This window comes from Carassius carassius, chromosome 36 (genome assembly GCF_963082965.1).
Source record: "Carassius carassius chromosome 36, fCarCar2.1, whole genome shotgun sequence".
Classification (NCBI taxonomy): Eukaryota; Metazoa; Chordata; class Actinopteri; order Cypriniformes; family Cyprinidae; genus Carassius; species Carassius carassius.
The window spans coordinates 2969073-2987010 of record NC_081790.1 but is presented as its reverse complement, the minus strand read 5'-3'; the positions used below and the strand labels follow the sequence as shown (position 1 = coordinate 2987010).

The following is a 17938-nucleotide window of genomic DNA, read 5'->3' as shown; positions in this document are numbered from 1 at the left end:
AAAAGGACCAATACGTAAGATGAAGATGGAAACAGGCTCAGTATCTTTCAGATTTATTCTGGAAGAGGTGGACAAAAGAGTATCTTGTTGCTCTACAGAAAAGACAAAAGTGGAACAAAACAAAACGTAATCTTACAGCAGGAGATATTGTTTTTATTGCAGATACTACAGCACCCCGAAATTCTTGGATAATTGGAAGGATTATTAAATGCTTTCCAGACAAATCAGGCCTAGTTAGATCTGTGCAAATCAAAACCAAAACAAATGTAATTGAAAGACCAGTTGCAAAACTAGGACTATTGGTAGAGCAGTCAATATAAAAGTAAACGAATACACCAAAGGAGGGGTTTATTTGTTTGATTATTATTTTTGTTGCAAAATGTTTTTTGTTGTATGAATCTCTCCATACATGAATGTTTATAATTGTTATGTCCTGAAGTGCCATGAACAATTAGGGGCCGGTTGTGTTGGAGCCATTCTGAGTAATGGAATGGGATGGTGCTGTTTCTGCCACAGATCTATTTAACACTGGGGTTAATTAGTGCAGGTGTGGCGTACAGCGAGGCATATGGTTTTTGACCGTGAAACCCATGCGTGAGCCGTGAGACACGGCGAATTGTAGACTGAATTGTTTATGTTTTTTTGTTATTTTATTAAATGGATTGATATATCCAACTTTAAGTTCACATTTTTGAAAGTGTATTATTTATATTTTAAGCTACAAGGAAACAGCACGCCGGTAAACACGCGTGCAAAAACGACTTAAATGTGTGCCAACACAGCCAAAGAGACTGAATTAAATGTAGCTACTAAAATGTACCTGGTTTAAAATGATTAGGGTCAAAGGTCATGTTCAGATGGTTTTTCTCTAGTGGCCTCTTGTTCCGGAGAAGTTTGATAAGTACATTATAATAATGACACGTTTTAAAGACAATTAGAAAAAAGAAAGAGTTTATGTTGGCTAGGACAATACAGTTTTCAATAATAAACTAATACAATGATTGAAACGACATTAATTTGTAAGAACATTCAATGAAAAACACACAAAGGCAAGTGAAGAAACACAAATACACACAAACAAGGAAATATTTCAAAGAAATAAAGACTTGATTTGCTTTCCACCACCTCTTTGGCCATCGTTAGACAACCAAATTCTAGCTAAAACAATTTAGACAAACCATTGCTTTTTTTACTGGATTATCTGGGTGCAAAATACAACAGCTGTGGTGTAAAAAAAAAAAAAAAACACACAAAAACAACCTTCTTCAATGAAAACATCTCATACAATTCCATTCAGACCTCACCTACATTTGTCTTCAATTTGGTGCTTTGCTTTGAGTTATTACATGAGAAATGGCACATCTATCGGGAACTATATCATAACTTAATATAAAAATCAGAGCATCTGTTACTGTCAGTCAGTAACTCTTTTAGCACACTGCTGAATCTTTAATAATCACATCAAATATCAGAAATCTTCACATGGGCCAGTGTGATAAAAAAATGGGACACAGACACAATAAGTGATTGTTTCAGAGCTTTAACTAAATGTATAGTCAGGGGACAGCAGCACACGTCAAAAAATTCTTGCATGAAGTCTTCACCCAAACTCATGCAGAATAAACAGCGCGTCGGGAATCTGAATAATTGGAATGATATGAAATTAATCAGATATTTACCTTCTCCACTTATACCTTCAGTCTGGTCTTGTTGCACTAATGTAAGCATGCATATCTTCATCAGACATTTCTATAAGTTCACATTTGAACACTGAAAATAAAATTAAATTGGGAAAAACCCATTTATTATGATGAATTTTGAAGTGCACAATCTTGGTCATCCAAATAACAATAATAAACAGGTCAATAAATATATGTTTGGCAAGTTATCACTATACGTTATTATAAAGAATTATACCTTTGCATTCAAGTTGGTGCATTTAGTTATGATTTTAATTAGTGTGTGTGCACTTGTGTATTCAAAGCACATTTAATAAAGGCAAAAAAAAGAATATATTGAGGCACACCCAATAAATAATAACCATCAAGTATATTATCCTTATTTTTCAACTGTCAGTTATAACCAATGTCTTTTACTCAGTTTCCAATGAGAAGAAAAAAAACTCAACCATTCACATTTGCAGCTTGATATTTAAAATACATTTACATTTCAATGTTCCTATAAATTACATGTCAAAAAAAAAAAAATTCAAATGCACTACATAGAAGCTAATTAACAACTCTAATATTTCGTTCAAAATAGAGAAAATGAATATCTGTATATTTTTTACACAAATAAAGTGCAAGACACCCAACACTGGTGAAACCAGTTTTAAATAGTCAATATGAGGAGGAGAGAAACGCTATAACAATCCTAAAACCTAATTTCACAAATGACAAGATGGTCAAGTTTGGTAAAGGCTCAGCAATTTTGAGGATTGTTTTAGACATTTCATGCATATCCTTTTTAAAATGATCAGAATTTGCCTTATTTTCTAAAATTATTAGCACTTTTACTAACTTGTTTTACTTGCAAATATGTGTTTTAGCAGGTCAAATTCATAACTACATGTTTGACCAATCCAAAGGCCAGCAAGATGCTGTTTAGTTGCTTGTTTTAAATTTTTCTCATGGGATGAATACAATTTAAACACTATCAAAAGCATCTGTGCCATTGCCATAGAAAAAAAATCTATACTATAATAATATTTTATACAGTAAATAACTACTAAACAAAATCCAAATCCACTTTAATTGAATCTGAGGTAATTTCTTTTCACATAGTTTTCAAGTGTAAAGGAATAATGCATCTTTTGCATCAGTTTTCAAAAATCACACTGGTGTCGAAATTATGGCACAGATGTTGTTGACAGAGTTTAACAACCAGGACTGAAATAACAAGTTATAGCACATACATGCTCTACAGTTACAATTACTCTACAACTGTGACCTATTTGACTCTATACCACTGCTGCACAATGAATAAATAGAATCGAATAGTAGGTAATCAGCGATTTTAGTCCTGAATCTTGATGGAGGATATACATCAGAAAATATAACACACGAACAGACTAATAATAAATATCGCTCTGATGAACACTGAGGCTGATATACTGTGAGGGTGAGAACAAATGCAACTTACAAAGTAAACCACAAGGGCTTCAGAAGCTCTCAAAGGACACAAGTGAGCTCAGCTAATGAACACATCCTGTTTTACTCTTGAATGATGCACTTCCTGTGTGAGTCTCTCATCGAAACGCTCTCAAACTGCCAAAATGTGCACGAAATCTCACAAATCTGTCTGGCTTCTTGCTCTTTATTGTGTTCAGTGCTACTCAAGATTCAGACTTGGCCACTGGTACATACATAAATGCTCAACGATTCACACACAGAAATCTGCAAAGCCTCCCAGAAAACACACGAAACCTGCCGTTTCGGTCGTAAGAGGCATCGGCTGATTCAGAAGAGGTCGGGGCGTATGTTTGGCTAAAAGATGCTTAGTTTATGAAAAATAAAGGTGTCTAAATAGCAGCGATGGATAATCGTTGGCGAATTTTCAGAAGCGGATCAAGAAAAGGCCTCGGTTGACCTCGGATGAGTCAGTAGTGGTGTGTCCATCTAAATATCAATGTCTTTTAAATGAATGCTCTTTATAGACACGTTGATTGGTCGACGGTGATGAATAGCTAAAGAGACCTAGAAAACGAACAGGTCTTGATGGGTATTGTGCACCTCAGTCCTGCTGTCCGCTGTTGGCTTGGCAGGGGCTCTTGGGTAAAGCTCCATTGGTCTCCGGTAGACTGTCGATGCCCAGGTAACCCACCAGGATCTCCGCCCGTCTGTGGGACAGACTGAGGATGTCTTCGGCCAGAGACGGGACGGATGTGAAACGCACCTTATCGTGATCAAACATGTCCTTCAGATACTGAACAATCTGTTGCTGTGGAGATCAAAGGAGAATGGGATATGAATTCAGGGTTGTTTTGATTATGATAATGAAAGGTGAACCTTTACTTAGATATCACTTGATTTGACATCTGAGTCTCAATGTGTTTGAACCAATTTAGTGATTTTCAGTGGATGTATGAAAGATTGCCTAAAAGTGACAGTAAAGACCTTTATAAGGGTACAAAAGATTTATATTTCAAATAAATGCTGCTTTTTTAAAACGTTCAAATCCTGAAAGATAAAATGGATCACAGTTCCTACAAATATATATATGAAACTGTTTTCAACATGAGATCAAATCAAATCAGTATATTAGAATGATTTCTGAAGGATCATGCGACTCTGAAGACTGAAGTAATGATGCTGAAAATACAGCTTTGATCTCAGGAATAAATTTCACTTGTCAATATATTCAAATAGAAAACACTTATTTTAAATTGTAATATTATTTCCTAATTTTACAGGTTTTATTGTTTTTTTTTTCAATCAAATAAATGCAGTCTTTTTGAGACTTCTTTGGAAAACACTGAAAAATGTCAACCTTTTGAACATTTCTGATAATTTTAGCATTTCTATACTTGCATTTTTTAAGACAAATTTAGGGACTAAAATTAGTGGAACAAAATATGCCAGGGTGGTTTCTAAATGTACAACGTAAATGCTTCAAAATGAAGCAACAAAACGAATTCAAATAATACATTTATGAGAAATTCATCAAAATGAATTGTGTTAATGATTAAAACTAGAACAAAGATCTGTTCATAGCTTCAGTTTGCATCTTAAATCAAGGATGTGTAAAAAAATAAATAAATAAATAAATACTGAAGAAAACTATTTCTGTAGTGAATTCAACATTTAATTTCCATCTACATTTATTCATTTTGCAAATACTTTTATCCAAAGCAATTTATTGATTCATCATAAAGAGACAAATAAACACAGGAAGTGCTCGTAATGCAAAGTTTAAGACATGGTTCAGATTAGTACAAACTAGACAAAGAGGGATTAAGCAAAGTTATTTTATTCATTAATTTTTGTTTCTGATTCCATTACTTTATCTAGGATTTTCTGCTCTAACTGAACACTTTATATAGACCTTAATTGATGGCTCTGTGAATGTTAAGACCTTTAAGATCTGCAGAAGCCCAGTATCTATTCTCCGACAGGGTTTAGGCATCAGTGTGTCACAGAGAGCAGATGAGCATCAGATTATGTGCTGATCTGGACTGCCAGGAGGAACGTCTTACCTTGAATATGGTGCACACCTCACTGAGGTGCTGTCGGGGGCCCAGAAACCCGAAAGCCAAAACTGGACTCACATGTTCAGAGATGGCATAGAAATGGGCAATAAAACCGTCGGGAACCTGAGCGACAAACACAAAACAAGATGTGGGATCTGATTCTAGACATGGGTCCTCAGATATAACGTCAAGTTTTGGTTTTCACACTCACCATTAACAATCTCCTTTTGGCTTTTAGCACAGACCAACATGCTGTAGCCAGTGCCTTAAACACATACAGAGACACAGAAACAGAAAATAAGAATTACCGAGACCGATCAAGACACTAAGAAACATCTAAAGTACAATAATCTTTAAAATAATGATTCATCATTGCTTTATAGTTTCAGCAAATAACCCTTTCTTATAAAGGAGCTGTGTTGACTCTTTAGGGTTCTTCAGATCAGTGTTCTGTTTTTTGGCGCTAACATTTGCATACCGTCTCTTTGAAACTGTCCGAGAGCCATCGGTTCCTCAGGACCGCCACCACTGAAGACGGAGGACTCTCCAGATCCTCAAACGCATCCATGAGGATAAAGTCCAGCACAATGTCAAAGAAGTTCATACAGACCACCTAGAGCAAAGTCAAAGGTCAAAGGTCAAAGCTCTAGAAGGCCAAACTCAGAGCCAGGACATCAAAAAGAATCAGTGTTATTTATCGATTATTATAGTATTTATTAATATTTTAAATTAGCAGAATTATTCAACTTGTTGACATTTTTCATTTAATATTTATATTTTATTTAAACTAAGTATGTTTTATAGTGATTAATCGTATCCAAAATAAAAGTTTTTGTTTATGTAATATATGTATTTGTACTGTTTATATTTATTATATATATAAACAGTACAAATAATATACATATATATATATATATATATATATATATATATACATATATATATATATATATATATATATATATACATATATATATATATATATATATATATATACATATACACATATATATATATATATATATATATATATACATATACATACATACATACATACATACATACATACACATATAAATATATATATATATATAAATACACACATACAGAATATATTTTGAAAATATTTACATGTTTATATTTATATAATTTATATTATATTTAATATAGAAATATACATTTTAAATATATACTGTATGTTTGTATATTTATAAATACATAAATATAGACAGTACACATACATATATTACATAAAAACATTTATTTTGGATGCTATTAATCGTGATTAATAGTTTGACAGCACTAAATTGTTTTAGTTAACATTAACATTAACAACAGTGGAACAGTCAAGAATCAGACTGTAACACACAGAATATGGAAACGGATGTGAAAGGAAGGAATGACAGACAGATAAACAGTCAAACCCCTCGTCCTTCCAGCTCCATCTTGGTGACGGGCCACGTCTCTTCTCTCTGTGTGTACTGCAGCATGTCTTCATAACTCTCCAGAAACGCCTTTGCACTCTAAACATTCACACACGCATGCAAAAGATAATAAATCCAAATAAAAAGACTGTTTTTACTTTATAAATGACTGTTTCTAGTGATACTGTGCACAGTTTGTCAATGCATGTTGTAGTAATGAAAACATGTTACAAAAATGACTGAAATAATTAGTTTCTTCTGCTCACCGAGGCTGCATTTATTTGGAGAAAAAAGACAGTAATTTTGTGAAAGACTGTTACAATTAAAATAACGTTTTCTTTTTTAATATATTTTAAAATGTAATTTATTCCTTTGATGTCAAAGCTGAATTTCCACAAAATATTTAGCAGCACAAAGTTGATAAGAATCAGAAATGTTTTTTAAGTAGCAAATTAGAATGATTTCTGAAGATCATGTGACTCTGAAAATTCAGCTTTGATCACAGCAATCCATTACATTTGACAAAATATTCACATAGAAAACAGCTATATTATAATGTAATAATATTTCACAATATTACTGTATTTTGTGATCAATAAATGTCGCCTTGATGAGCAGAGGATACTTTTTTTTTTTTAAACATAAACACATTTAAATTATCTGTTTATTTTTGAAGCACCTTATTGGCTTTGGCCAGGAGTCCCAGTATCATCTGCTTCCCTGTATCCATGAAGAACATCCTGTGCGTTTCATCCAGCAGCAGCACCTATAGATACAACACACACACACACACACAGATCTCACCAACAGCCCCGTTCCATGTGTGCGTGTGTGAGAGTGAGAGAGAGAGAGAGAGAGATAGAGAGAGAGAGAGTGTGTGTGTGTGTGTGTGAGAGTGAGAGAGAGAGAGAGTGTGTGTGTGTGTGTGTGTGTGTGTGTGTGTGTGTGTGTGTGAGAGTGAGAGTGAGAGAGAGAGAGTGTGTGTGTGTGTGTGTGTGTGTTCACCTGGAAGGCCTGGCGAATGCAGTGCAGTTTGGCAAGGAAGTCCTGATCGCTGTAGCACTCCAGAAGTTTGGTTCTGTAACAGAGGCACAAAAATGACACGGAGTGTGTTTTCCCATCAGTCCTCACTCCATGAGCTACACCGGAAATCCTCCAGTCCCAGAGGAGAATGTGTGAGGAGAACATCTGTACTGTATGTCAGGGAACTACACTAACCTTTTCTACTGGTGGCACTTGCGCGACTAACTTTTTCAGTTACTGGCGCAAAACATGATTTGGTCGCACAAATTTTTTATAGTAAGGCCCTGTTTGAAATTGTTTAATATTTACTGTATGTTCGTTCTATTTATTTAGTTGTGCTATTTACACAATGTTTACTCTTTTTTTTTTTTAAGTTTGTAGGTGTCCAGAAACTAATTTAAAATAGCACTGCATAGTCTTCAATGTAAAATAAAATACACAATCAAACCAAAATGTATTCAGACACCTTCAACGTTTCTCACATTATCACAGTTTATTTGTTATAGTTTAGAAATTGGTAATAAAATATGACAAGAACTCAGAGTTAAACTGTCTCAGAATAAATTTGTCTTGATAATGTCAGATAGCTTTGATAGAAAGATATGTAATGGAATCAACCAAAACATCATTCAACTGTCAGTATGACAATATTTACACAACTATCCATACTTTGTTGAACAGTTACCAAGCAAGGAATGCTTCATTTTGTGCAGACTGTGGTGTGAAAAGTTTGCATTAGCAATTAAAGAAAGAAACACTTAAGCAAAACAGGGTCAGGTCCCTAATATATATATATTTATATATATATATATATATATTTTTATAAATTTCAATGTTAGTCTACAGTATGAAGAATTTTTGGGTATAATATTTCACAGTTCGCTGTATTTTGCTATACTCACTTACATAAATGAACTAGTGTCCTGCACCCACCAGTAAAACAATATAATCAATTATATCTGATTTTTAGTTTGACTGTGGATAAATTCTTGTTAAAACTACAAAGTAATTCAGTCAAGAGCAGTGAGTGATTTACTTTCATTTTCTTGGATTAACATTAAAGACACTGATAGCAGAGCTAGTAAATTAGGCGCGGTCACTTTAAGAGACAGTGCATCCATTATAATGATACACATCCAATTTATTTTCAAATCTTTACTTTCACTTAAGACATAACCACAGACTTTTCGAACACACTTTCCAAAACAGGTATTTTGACATATTTAGTATGTAGGCCTATTTGTTGGTAGAAAAGCAAGAAGACGTTGCGACGCGTCTCTGTGTGCACCCTGAACACCAGAACACCGCGGTGCTGAATTAAGCTCTATCGCATCCTTTTCTGTATGTCTAAACTGCGATTTGTATTTGTTCGTTCAGGTGCAGGAGGATGCGAACGTCCTGAACGAGAGCTCGGTTCAGTGTTGCTGTCCGTGAGACGCGGCTCTCTCGTGCAGACTGTCATTTCATTTCAAAAGGTCACATATGCGACCATTTTGGTCGCAGTGTAGTTCCCTGCTGTATGTGCAATAGTGCACTGGGTCCCGTCTCATTACATAATCCGAAAGCTGAATGAATAATCTTTCCATTGATGTATGGTTCATTAGGATCTGACAATATCTGTCTGAGATACAACTATTTGAAAATCTGGAATCTGAGGTTGCAAAAATTCTAAATAATTGAGAAAATCACCTTTTTGTTAGAGCTGAAACAACTAATCGATTTAATCGATTAAAATCGATTATCAAAATAGTTGTCAACTAATTTAGTCATCAATTAGTTGCTAAATAACTTTTATTTGCCATAAGTGGCTCATTTCGTGCATATTTTAGTACCTTGTAAACTTTGCACTACTGAACTGACTTTTATGTTCAAATTCTCCAGTACAATGTTGTTTGCAAATGTTTAGATGTTTAGTCGTAAAAGCTGATAACATTGCTTTTTAACAGTTAACATTTAAAGCTTTACAAACATGTTCTGTGATCAGTTTGTCGTTTACCAGTTCATAATTCAGTCTTGCAGCCTAATTAAGACTGAATGAGAGAGAGAAATGTTTAAATGTATTTGAAATGCACTTTTTTTTCTAAGTATTCACTGCTCTTTTTCACACAGCAAGTTTTTTGTGTCCAATTTTTTTTTTCCATATTTTTTCAATACTTTTTTTCTGATGGATTTTACTTTAAAATGTGAGTTCCATTCAGGTTTCATGCCATTGGCGCTTCATTCGAATGATTGTTTACAATTTCACAGCATAAGCTATGAAGCTGTTTCCCAGGTATAAGTTGTGTGTTTACTGGATAATAAAAATAATAATAGAATGCAATGTACTGCAATTTCATTCTGTTTTATTCTTATTCTTCGTGAATAAGATTCCTTAATAAGCTTTGTTCGGGATATTAAACTACTTTAGGAGCCCTAAAGACTGCCATGGTGAAAACATTATTTGAAATCTCCTTGTGAAATTTGCTAGAGTACATATGGGTCAGTGTTTTGATTGCAGAAGAGTTCGACAAAGGATTACACATAAGAAAACACAACTCCAGGTATGTTTTTGGTGAGGATATGACAATGCAAAATGGTTAAAATCTCTAAAAAGTCTGTTGAATGATAAAGACCCTTTATTAATAAGTTACTTGGGGGTGAAAAAAATGGGCAAAACTAAAAAATTTAAGTACATAAACCGATTAATCGTAAAAACAATCGACAGATTAATCGATTATCAAAATAATCGTTGGTTGCAGCCCTACTTTTTGTCCAAATGAAGTTCTTAGCAATGCATATTACTAATCAAAAATTAAATTTTAATATATTTACGTTAGGAAATTTACAAAATATCTTGATGGAACATGAACTTTACTTGATATCCTAATGATTTTTGGCATTAAAAAAAGATTGATAATTTTGACCCATACAAATTTTTTTTTTTGATATTGCTACATATATACCCCAGAGACTTGAGACTGCTTTAGTGCTCCAGGGTCACATTTTACAATCAGTGCTAATTGAGAGGAGTATAAGGTTCAGGAAATCAGTTTGTAATGTATAGGGTTTAGGTCATTTAAGGTCCTACAAAACTATACCAATTTAATAATTTATGACTATTTTAATAATAGGGGCCCCATTAATTTTCCTGATTCCATATTTAATATTTAAATTACATTTAATAATTACAAATTATAATCAAATCAATTGAATTAATAAACCTTTTCTTTAATTTATTGACCGAATAATAGGGTCTTATCAAATGTGCTTATATTTATATTTTATACTACTAAATAATAATGAATAAACGGAATGATTCTTATTACTTCAATTTAAATTATAGTAAAAACAGCATGATTACATATCAATAATAATAAAAAATAAAATGATTACTGCTACATCTGCTAAATGCAAATGTTAATCAAAATCCGAAAAACTGCATTTGTAATATTTCACTATACAATTTAAAAAAACAATTATATTCATAATAGTGCATTTTACAGTGCAACTGTAACTACTATATAATTGCAACTATATACTAATATTCATAGCTGTCTAAAATTTCCAAATGATAAAACATCAAGTTTTTTATTATAATATAAAATTATAAATTAAATCAAAGTGGTATTGGTAGTAGTATGTAGTGTGCAGCATTTATTTAGAGAGTCAGTATGTAGTGTGTAGGGTTTAAGGTGTCAGTGTGCAGTGTGTAGCATGCAGTACCTCAGTGATCTGCAGGCCACGCCTCCATCCTTCACCAAACTCAGGGCTTCTTCATACAGAGCTGCTGGCTTCAGTGGGTGATACGTATCCTCTAGAGAGAACGCCTCAAACAACTACAGAGACAAAGAGGGAAGTGACATCATACACATGCATGAGAAAACACAGTGTGTGTGTGTGTGTGTGTGTGTGTGTATCCTGACCTCAGCAGCAGAGACAAACGAGTCGTCTGAAGTGACTGTTGTGGCATCATCGTCTCGGATGGGATGGGAACTCCCTAGTGTGGGCAGGATCAGGGTTGCTTCACTCTCTGCACACAAACAGCTCGGTTTAGGAAGCTGAAAACACACAGGTGGCATCAGCGTGTGTTTGTGTGTGTCTCACCCAGTTCAGCGAGGAGGCTGTCGGGGGGTATGGTGCTGCCGAAGTCTTCCTGTAGGTGATAGGCTCGGTGCAGCAGAGACTCGAGCTTCTCCGCAAACTGATGATTGTGAAGCTCAGGCTGAAAAATCAAATAATGTGTTTTTATTTGTGTCCCTGGATCACAAAATCAGTCACAAGGGTCTTTTTTTTAATTTATTGAGATTTATAAATCACCTGAAAGCTGAACAAACAAGCTTTCAATTGATACATGGTTTGTTATGTTAGGACAATATTTGGCTGAGATACAACAGGGGTGTGATTCTTCAGGAAAAATCCGGAAATCCAGTTTTTCCCACCTGAAATTGATGCTCTCGTAAATCAAAAAAATCAAAATAAAAAAAAATTATATGCGCGGAGCATATGAACATATCTGTGCACTAATGACTCGTCCGATTTGCGAACTAATGACTCCTTTGAACCGATCCACTTTAATGAATGCTTAAATCTGATCTGGGTCGAGTTTCCCGATTACGATGTATCTTCGCTCTGAAGAGCGCTCTCAACGTGCAAGGTTATAAACGCTTGCCGCAATTCCACGCGCTTTCCCCAAAAACTTTACTTGACTTGAACTCGTTCTACGTGCTACTTAAGAGTCGCTGTCCATTCTCGAAATTCGTGCTGGAATATAACCTATGGAATCGTATTCTGAACGTTCAACCTAATAATCGTCTTCTGTTGTGAATTAGCAATCATAGAAGTCCATAATAAAGCACTGACAAAATGGCTGAACAAAAACACAAGAAACCTTTCAAAAATATAGAGGGAAATAAAGATGTTATTTTTAATAGCTGTAAAGGACACCATAGAAATGAGGACAAGAAATGCCCAATAAATGGCTAGTTTTTGTGCACGTCTGCAGCAAATCATTGACAGATTTTTTGTAATTCATCCCTATTTTGCCCAGTCTTTGAAGCATATGTACCACATTAATCCATTTATGATTTGTTTTTTGTTCAATCATTTAATTTAGATGTGTATTTAATTTTTTGTGTATAAAAAGTTTCCTGCTTTTTTGTCCTTTGCCAATCACACCTATGATACAATTATTTGTAAATCTGAGGGTGCAAAAAAATCTAAATACTGAGAAAATGGTCTTTAAATTTGTCCAAATTAAGCTCTTTGCAATGCATATTACTAATTAAAAATTAAGTTTTGATATATTTATGGCAAGAAATTCACAAAATCTATTCATGGAACATGATCTTTACTTAATAAACTAATGATTTTTGGTAGAAAAGGAAGATTGATCATTTTGACCCACACAATGTATTTTTGTTGGCTATCGTTTCAAATATATTCGTGCTACTTATGACTGGTTTTGTGCTCCAGGGTCACATTTAGCAGATCCTGCCATTCTTCTGATGCTTATAAATAAGAGATATTTACCAAATGGCGCTCCACGAGTTCTGACCCTTGCGGGGCGAGACTGTTTGATCCAGATGCACGCGAATGAGCTCCGTGTCTGATGTTTAAAGCCAGTTCCCACTTGCGCAGGGCTTCTTCAAACAGCTCCATCCCTGCAGGTGCAAGAGACGAAAACAGACCAACATCAGCTGCACACATTTCTGCACTTATGGAGGCCATATTCAGAAAAGTCTACTTATTGCATTCTGTGCTGTATATGGTCAATTTAAAACTGACATTTTTAAATGTTTCAATTTAAATACATTTTTAAAATGTATTTTCATATTTTCATTTATTGATGTGTATATAATATTCTTTTAATATTTTCAAATTATATAAAATTTCTGTTCGAAGGTCCAGGGTCAGTGAGATTTTTCTTTGTTTAAAAAATTATTACCAAGGCTTCATTTAATTAATCAAAAATTAAAAATTGCTTAAAAATATTAAATATTATTACAATTTAAGAAAACTGTTTTCTGTGTGAATATATTATAAAATGTAATTTATTCCTGTGATCAAATCTGAATTTTCCAGTCTTCAGTGTCACATGATCCTTCAGAAATCATACTGCTCAAGAAACATCTTATTATTAGCAATGCTGAAAACAGTTGTGCTGGCAAATATTTTGTACAAACCATGATACTTTTTTTTTTTTTGCAAACGAAAGTTCAAAAGAGCAGCATTTATGTGAGAAAAATCTTTTACGAGATTAAAATTGTCCTGTCACTTTTGATCAATTTAATGCATCCTTGCTAAAGTATTAATAATTATTATTAGTATTAATAATTTATAAAAAAAAAAAAAGTTAAATCTTACCAACCCCAAACCTTTGAATGGTAGTATAGCATGTGGAAAGACTGCAGTATGGATGAGACAACAGATCAGAATAGTAAACTACATTACCCATGAGATAGAGGTTCTCAGCATTGGCATCCTCTCCGACTCCTGGCTCCTCTGCCACTGGCTCCGCCTCCCACGGCATCCCAGTGTTCACTGATTGGTTGGGAGAGGAGGGAACTCGCATCTGAGGCGGAGCCAAACAAAATGGATAAAAATGTATGGTTAGGCCTTTTAACAGGAGTTTGTTGATAAATAAACACGCAGACAGTGAGTGTGTGTGTGTGTGTGTGTGTGTGTGTGTGTGTGTGTGATTCACACACAGAGGCAATGCTGTGTGAAGAGCTGGAGTGTTTGCTCTGTGCGAGAGACGAGACGCCGCTGAGCGTGTCATTACTGCGGGTGCTGGGACTCATCATCTGACGCCCTGGAAGCGGACCTGAAAACACACAAATAAACAAATGAAAATTATTGTATAGAGCAATTTATAAATTAAAAAGGGATTTTTTTTTTTTATGAAAGATTTTTCAAAACTAAATTCCATGAATATAAAATTAACATAAAATTAACATTGGACATTAAATGCATAGAAATCCATTTCTTTTAGGAAAATATTAATTCAATTTTGTAATCTTTTACATTATAATATAACATTATGGACATTAAATAATTACAATACTCTCACAACTGCTCAAAATAAACTGATTAATTTCTTGAAAATTTTCACATAAAATAATTTATGGCTGTTTTGTTCCAAGAAACCTTAACTAAAACTACAATTTTATATTATGATATTTTGCATTATAATAAAAAGAAAGATTTAATTGAAATATTCTCACATTCACTCAAAGTAGCAAAAAAACTTTTTAAGAAACCTAGACTAAAATTATAATTTTATATTACTTTATATTTATGAGATCATTAGAATTTGAATTTATTTACAATGGTTTTGATGCAAGAAACCTTATATTTTTATGATTCAAAAATACATGCATGCACACATGCGTACATACATATATATACAGTTCTATATTATATTCTAATATTTTATTAACAATTAAATAAAAATATTACATTATTGTATAACACAGCCTCTTTCAAATCTGCTCACCTCTCTTGAGCGAGGCCGGCCGGCTGGTGCGGAGCAGCTGTTCTGGGATGCCCACAGGCTTCTGCGCTTCTTTACTGACTGTCTGCTTCCTCTTCCTGCCCCGTCTCTTTAACTGATGTGCGGTCAGAGCCAGAGCCACGCTGCCCAGAGCCGTGGCGAACAGCACCTTCTTCAGACTCGGGCTCAACTTCAGCTGAGAGAATATAGACTGAGAGAAAGAAAGAGGAATGAGGGACGTCAGAACAGGACAAAAATAGAAAAGGAGAGAACAAAACTTTATTATTAATCATTTATTTAAAAAAAAAAAAAATTATCAATCATAATAAAGCAAAAATAAAAAAAAGACGAAAAGTTACTAAAACTAACACTGAAATAAAAATAATTGAAAATCTTATTATCAAATATTATTAAAACAAATATTACCTTTTTAATTCAAATGAAAAGATTGAGTTAAAAGCTTATTAAAAGTAATGATAATAAAAACTTGTTTAAGTTACTTGATTAGAACTGAAATTATAATTTTATATTTGATGTTATTTGTTGTATGTTTTAATTATAATCTGAAATTATATCTTATATTGCAATATAAAATTGTGGACATTGAAAAAAATGGAAATACTTGCACAATCACTCAAAATATTGTATTTTATATTTCTTAATTACTTAGTTAATAATATTTTAATATTACATTATAACATTATGGTCATACACACACACACACACACACACACACACACACACACTTACTTAAAGTAGCCTGATTAATTTCATAAAAATGATCACAAAACTGTAAAAACTTTTCTAAACTAAAATAAGTAAAAAAAAAAAATATATATTAACACTAATAATAAATATTAAATGAAGCCTGTTAAATTACTGAAATAGATACATTTAAGTTGTAGTAAAATTACTAAAACCGAAATAAAAATCAATTTTTTATTTTCTTATATATATATATATATATATATATATAAGCATTGTTGATACTAAGGTGTTATGGGAGGTATTAATAGGCCCTTAAAGATAAACTTTAGCTTTTTTGACAGTTAACACACAATATAAAATTTAAGAATTGTGACATATCAGCATTTTTCTACATGTGTATATAGTTGCATGATAAGAAGAAAGCTTGTTTGAGTGACAGGAGCAGCTGTGAGGTGTGTGATGCTGTGTACCTGTCCAAAGGTGGAATACAGGAACACAGGTATCTCAGCCACAGTCATGGCTAAGGCCTGCATGATGGACACGCCCTCAGTGCTTCTGATTGACATCTCAGCTCCGCCCCTTCCTCCTTCAGATGCTTTCACATCCGAGTCGCTCCACACAGATGCTGGAACAGCTGGAGTTCAGTTCTGTCCTCCGCTCTGCAGATCAGCAGGACTCATCCACAAACAGAGCTTTCAGTCCCATGCCACAGTGCTGCCGAGATCGTCATTATTATTACCTTGGAGACGATTAAAACACAGATATTGTTCTGGTGCTTTAGATTAGACGCTTTGCTTATATAAACACCAAATACAAAACATCAGTCAATATTGGCAATTTAGAGAAGACATTTAGTTAGCCGCCTCATATTCTGGCATTTACATACAACAATAAAAACTTACATTGACCTATAAATAGCTGATCATTTTTTTATTGTAAAGTCTGATTACATTTGATAATCACTTTGATGACATCATATATAGATAGATAGATAGATTTATATTCTATAAATATCTAAACAAATATTTTTGTATTAAATGTATTAAAGTATATATTTAATTTGCATTGCAAGGAAAAAATAAACATATATATATATATATACACACACATATTTAACATCTGAGGTTTGTGCTATAAAAGTGATTATCAAATGTAATGTAATCAGTTTACTGACTCCTGCAACTACATCATAAACTAATATCAGAAGTCAAAATCACACAGATTGTGAATGAGCAATTTTGAAGTAATTCATATCATTATAATCTGCTGATTTTGTTATCCTGATTGAATTTATACTCATTATTCAACAAACTGTCCCTCTGTGTGTCCATGTCCTTAGACAGCAGCAGCACATTAGCTTAGCTCAACACACACACACACACACACACACAAACAAACACCAGGCTCTTTTAAGACAGTTTTTCAGTCATATTTATGCATATGCATAACGCCGGTGCTAAATTCAGACACATCATGGCAACTTTAAACGCAATATTAAAAACGAAAAACTGAAAAGCAGCCCACACTCACTTTCTCCTGATTTGGAAGGACATTTTCATTCCGCATTGCACACACTAACTTGTGATTTCCTGGTGGGCGGGGCAGAGTTTTGAGCTACAGTCGAAAAACCCTATAACAGCTTTAACTGGTTCCGTGGTAACCAATCAGGGAATAGAAGGGACAGATGCAACGCATTGGTTATCCAATGACATCAACAGTCGCGACGCGACTCTTGCCTCTCCATAAACTGACATCTGACTGCATCGAGTATAATAATAATAATAATAATAATAATAATAATAATAATAATAATAATAATAATAATAATAATAATAATAATAATAATACTTTTTTATATATAAATAATTTTACGATTATGTCGAAAATACATTGAAAAAGTAGTCCACAGTCGTCAAAAGTGGAAAAGAGGGAAATGTAAGAAAGCTAATCTTACAGCTAATTATGTTGTTATCTATTGTTTTGTATTATATTGTATGCGATTACAGTTGAGGCACATAAAATCATTATGTAACGTTAATGGGTTGTAACTTGTATATTGATGTCTGATATGTTTATTGTCGTTCCGCTTCGATTAAAGTTTGTCAATATGTCAGCAGGTTCTTT

General features: G+C 33.5%; 1 protein-coding gene across 2 annotated transcripts; it reads right to left on the bottom strand.

Moving 5' to 3' along the window:
* Positions 1-934: 934 nt before the first annotated feature.
* LOC132116918 (mitoguardin 2) lies at positions 935-17409 on the bottom strand. Of its 2 annotated transcripts, none has more exons than XM_059525811.1 (16): positions 17394-17409; positions 16285-16553; positions 15110-15317; positions 14322-14437; positions 14065-14185; positions 13144-13274; positions 11719-11836; positions 11538-11644; positions 11338-11450; positions 7618-7690; positions 7292-7378; positions 6613-6711; positions 5667-5801; positions 5400-5453; positions 5195-5311; positions 935-3939 (listed from the first exon to the last, which is right to left on the bottom strand). In XM_059525811.1, exons 2-16 carry the CDS (start codon positions 16378-16380, stop codon positions 3733-3735), a joined length of 1782 nt encoding a protein of 593 aa, XP_059381794.1. In that variant the 5' UTR covers positions 16381-16553; positions 17394-17409; the 3' UTR covers positions 935-3732. The 2 variants fall into 2 exon arrangements, with proteins under 2 accessions (XP_059381794.1, XP_059381793.1); XM_059525810.1 differs by having other exon boundaries at positions 17345-17405.
* Positions 17410-17938: the final 529 nt, after the last annotated feature.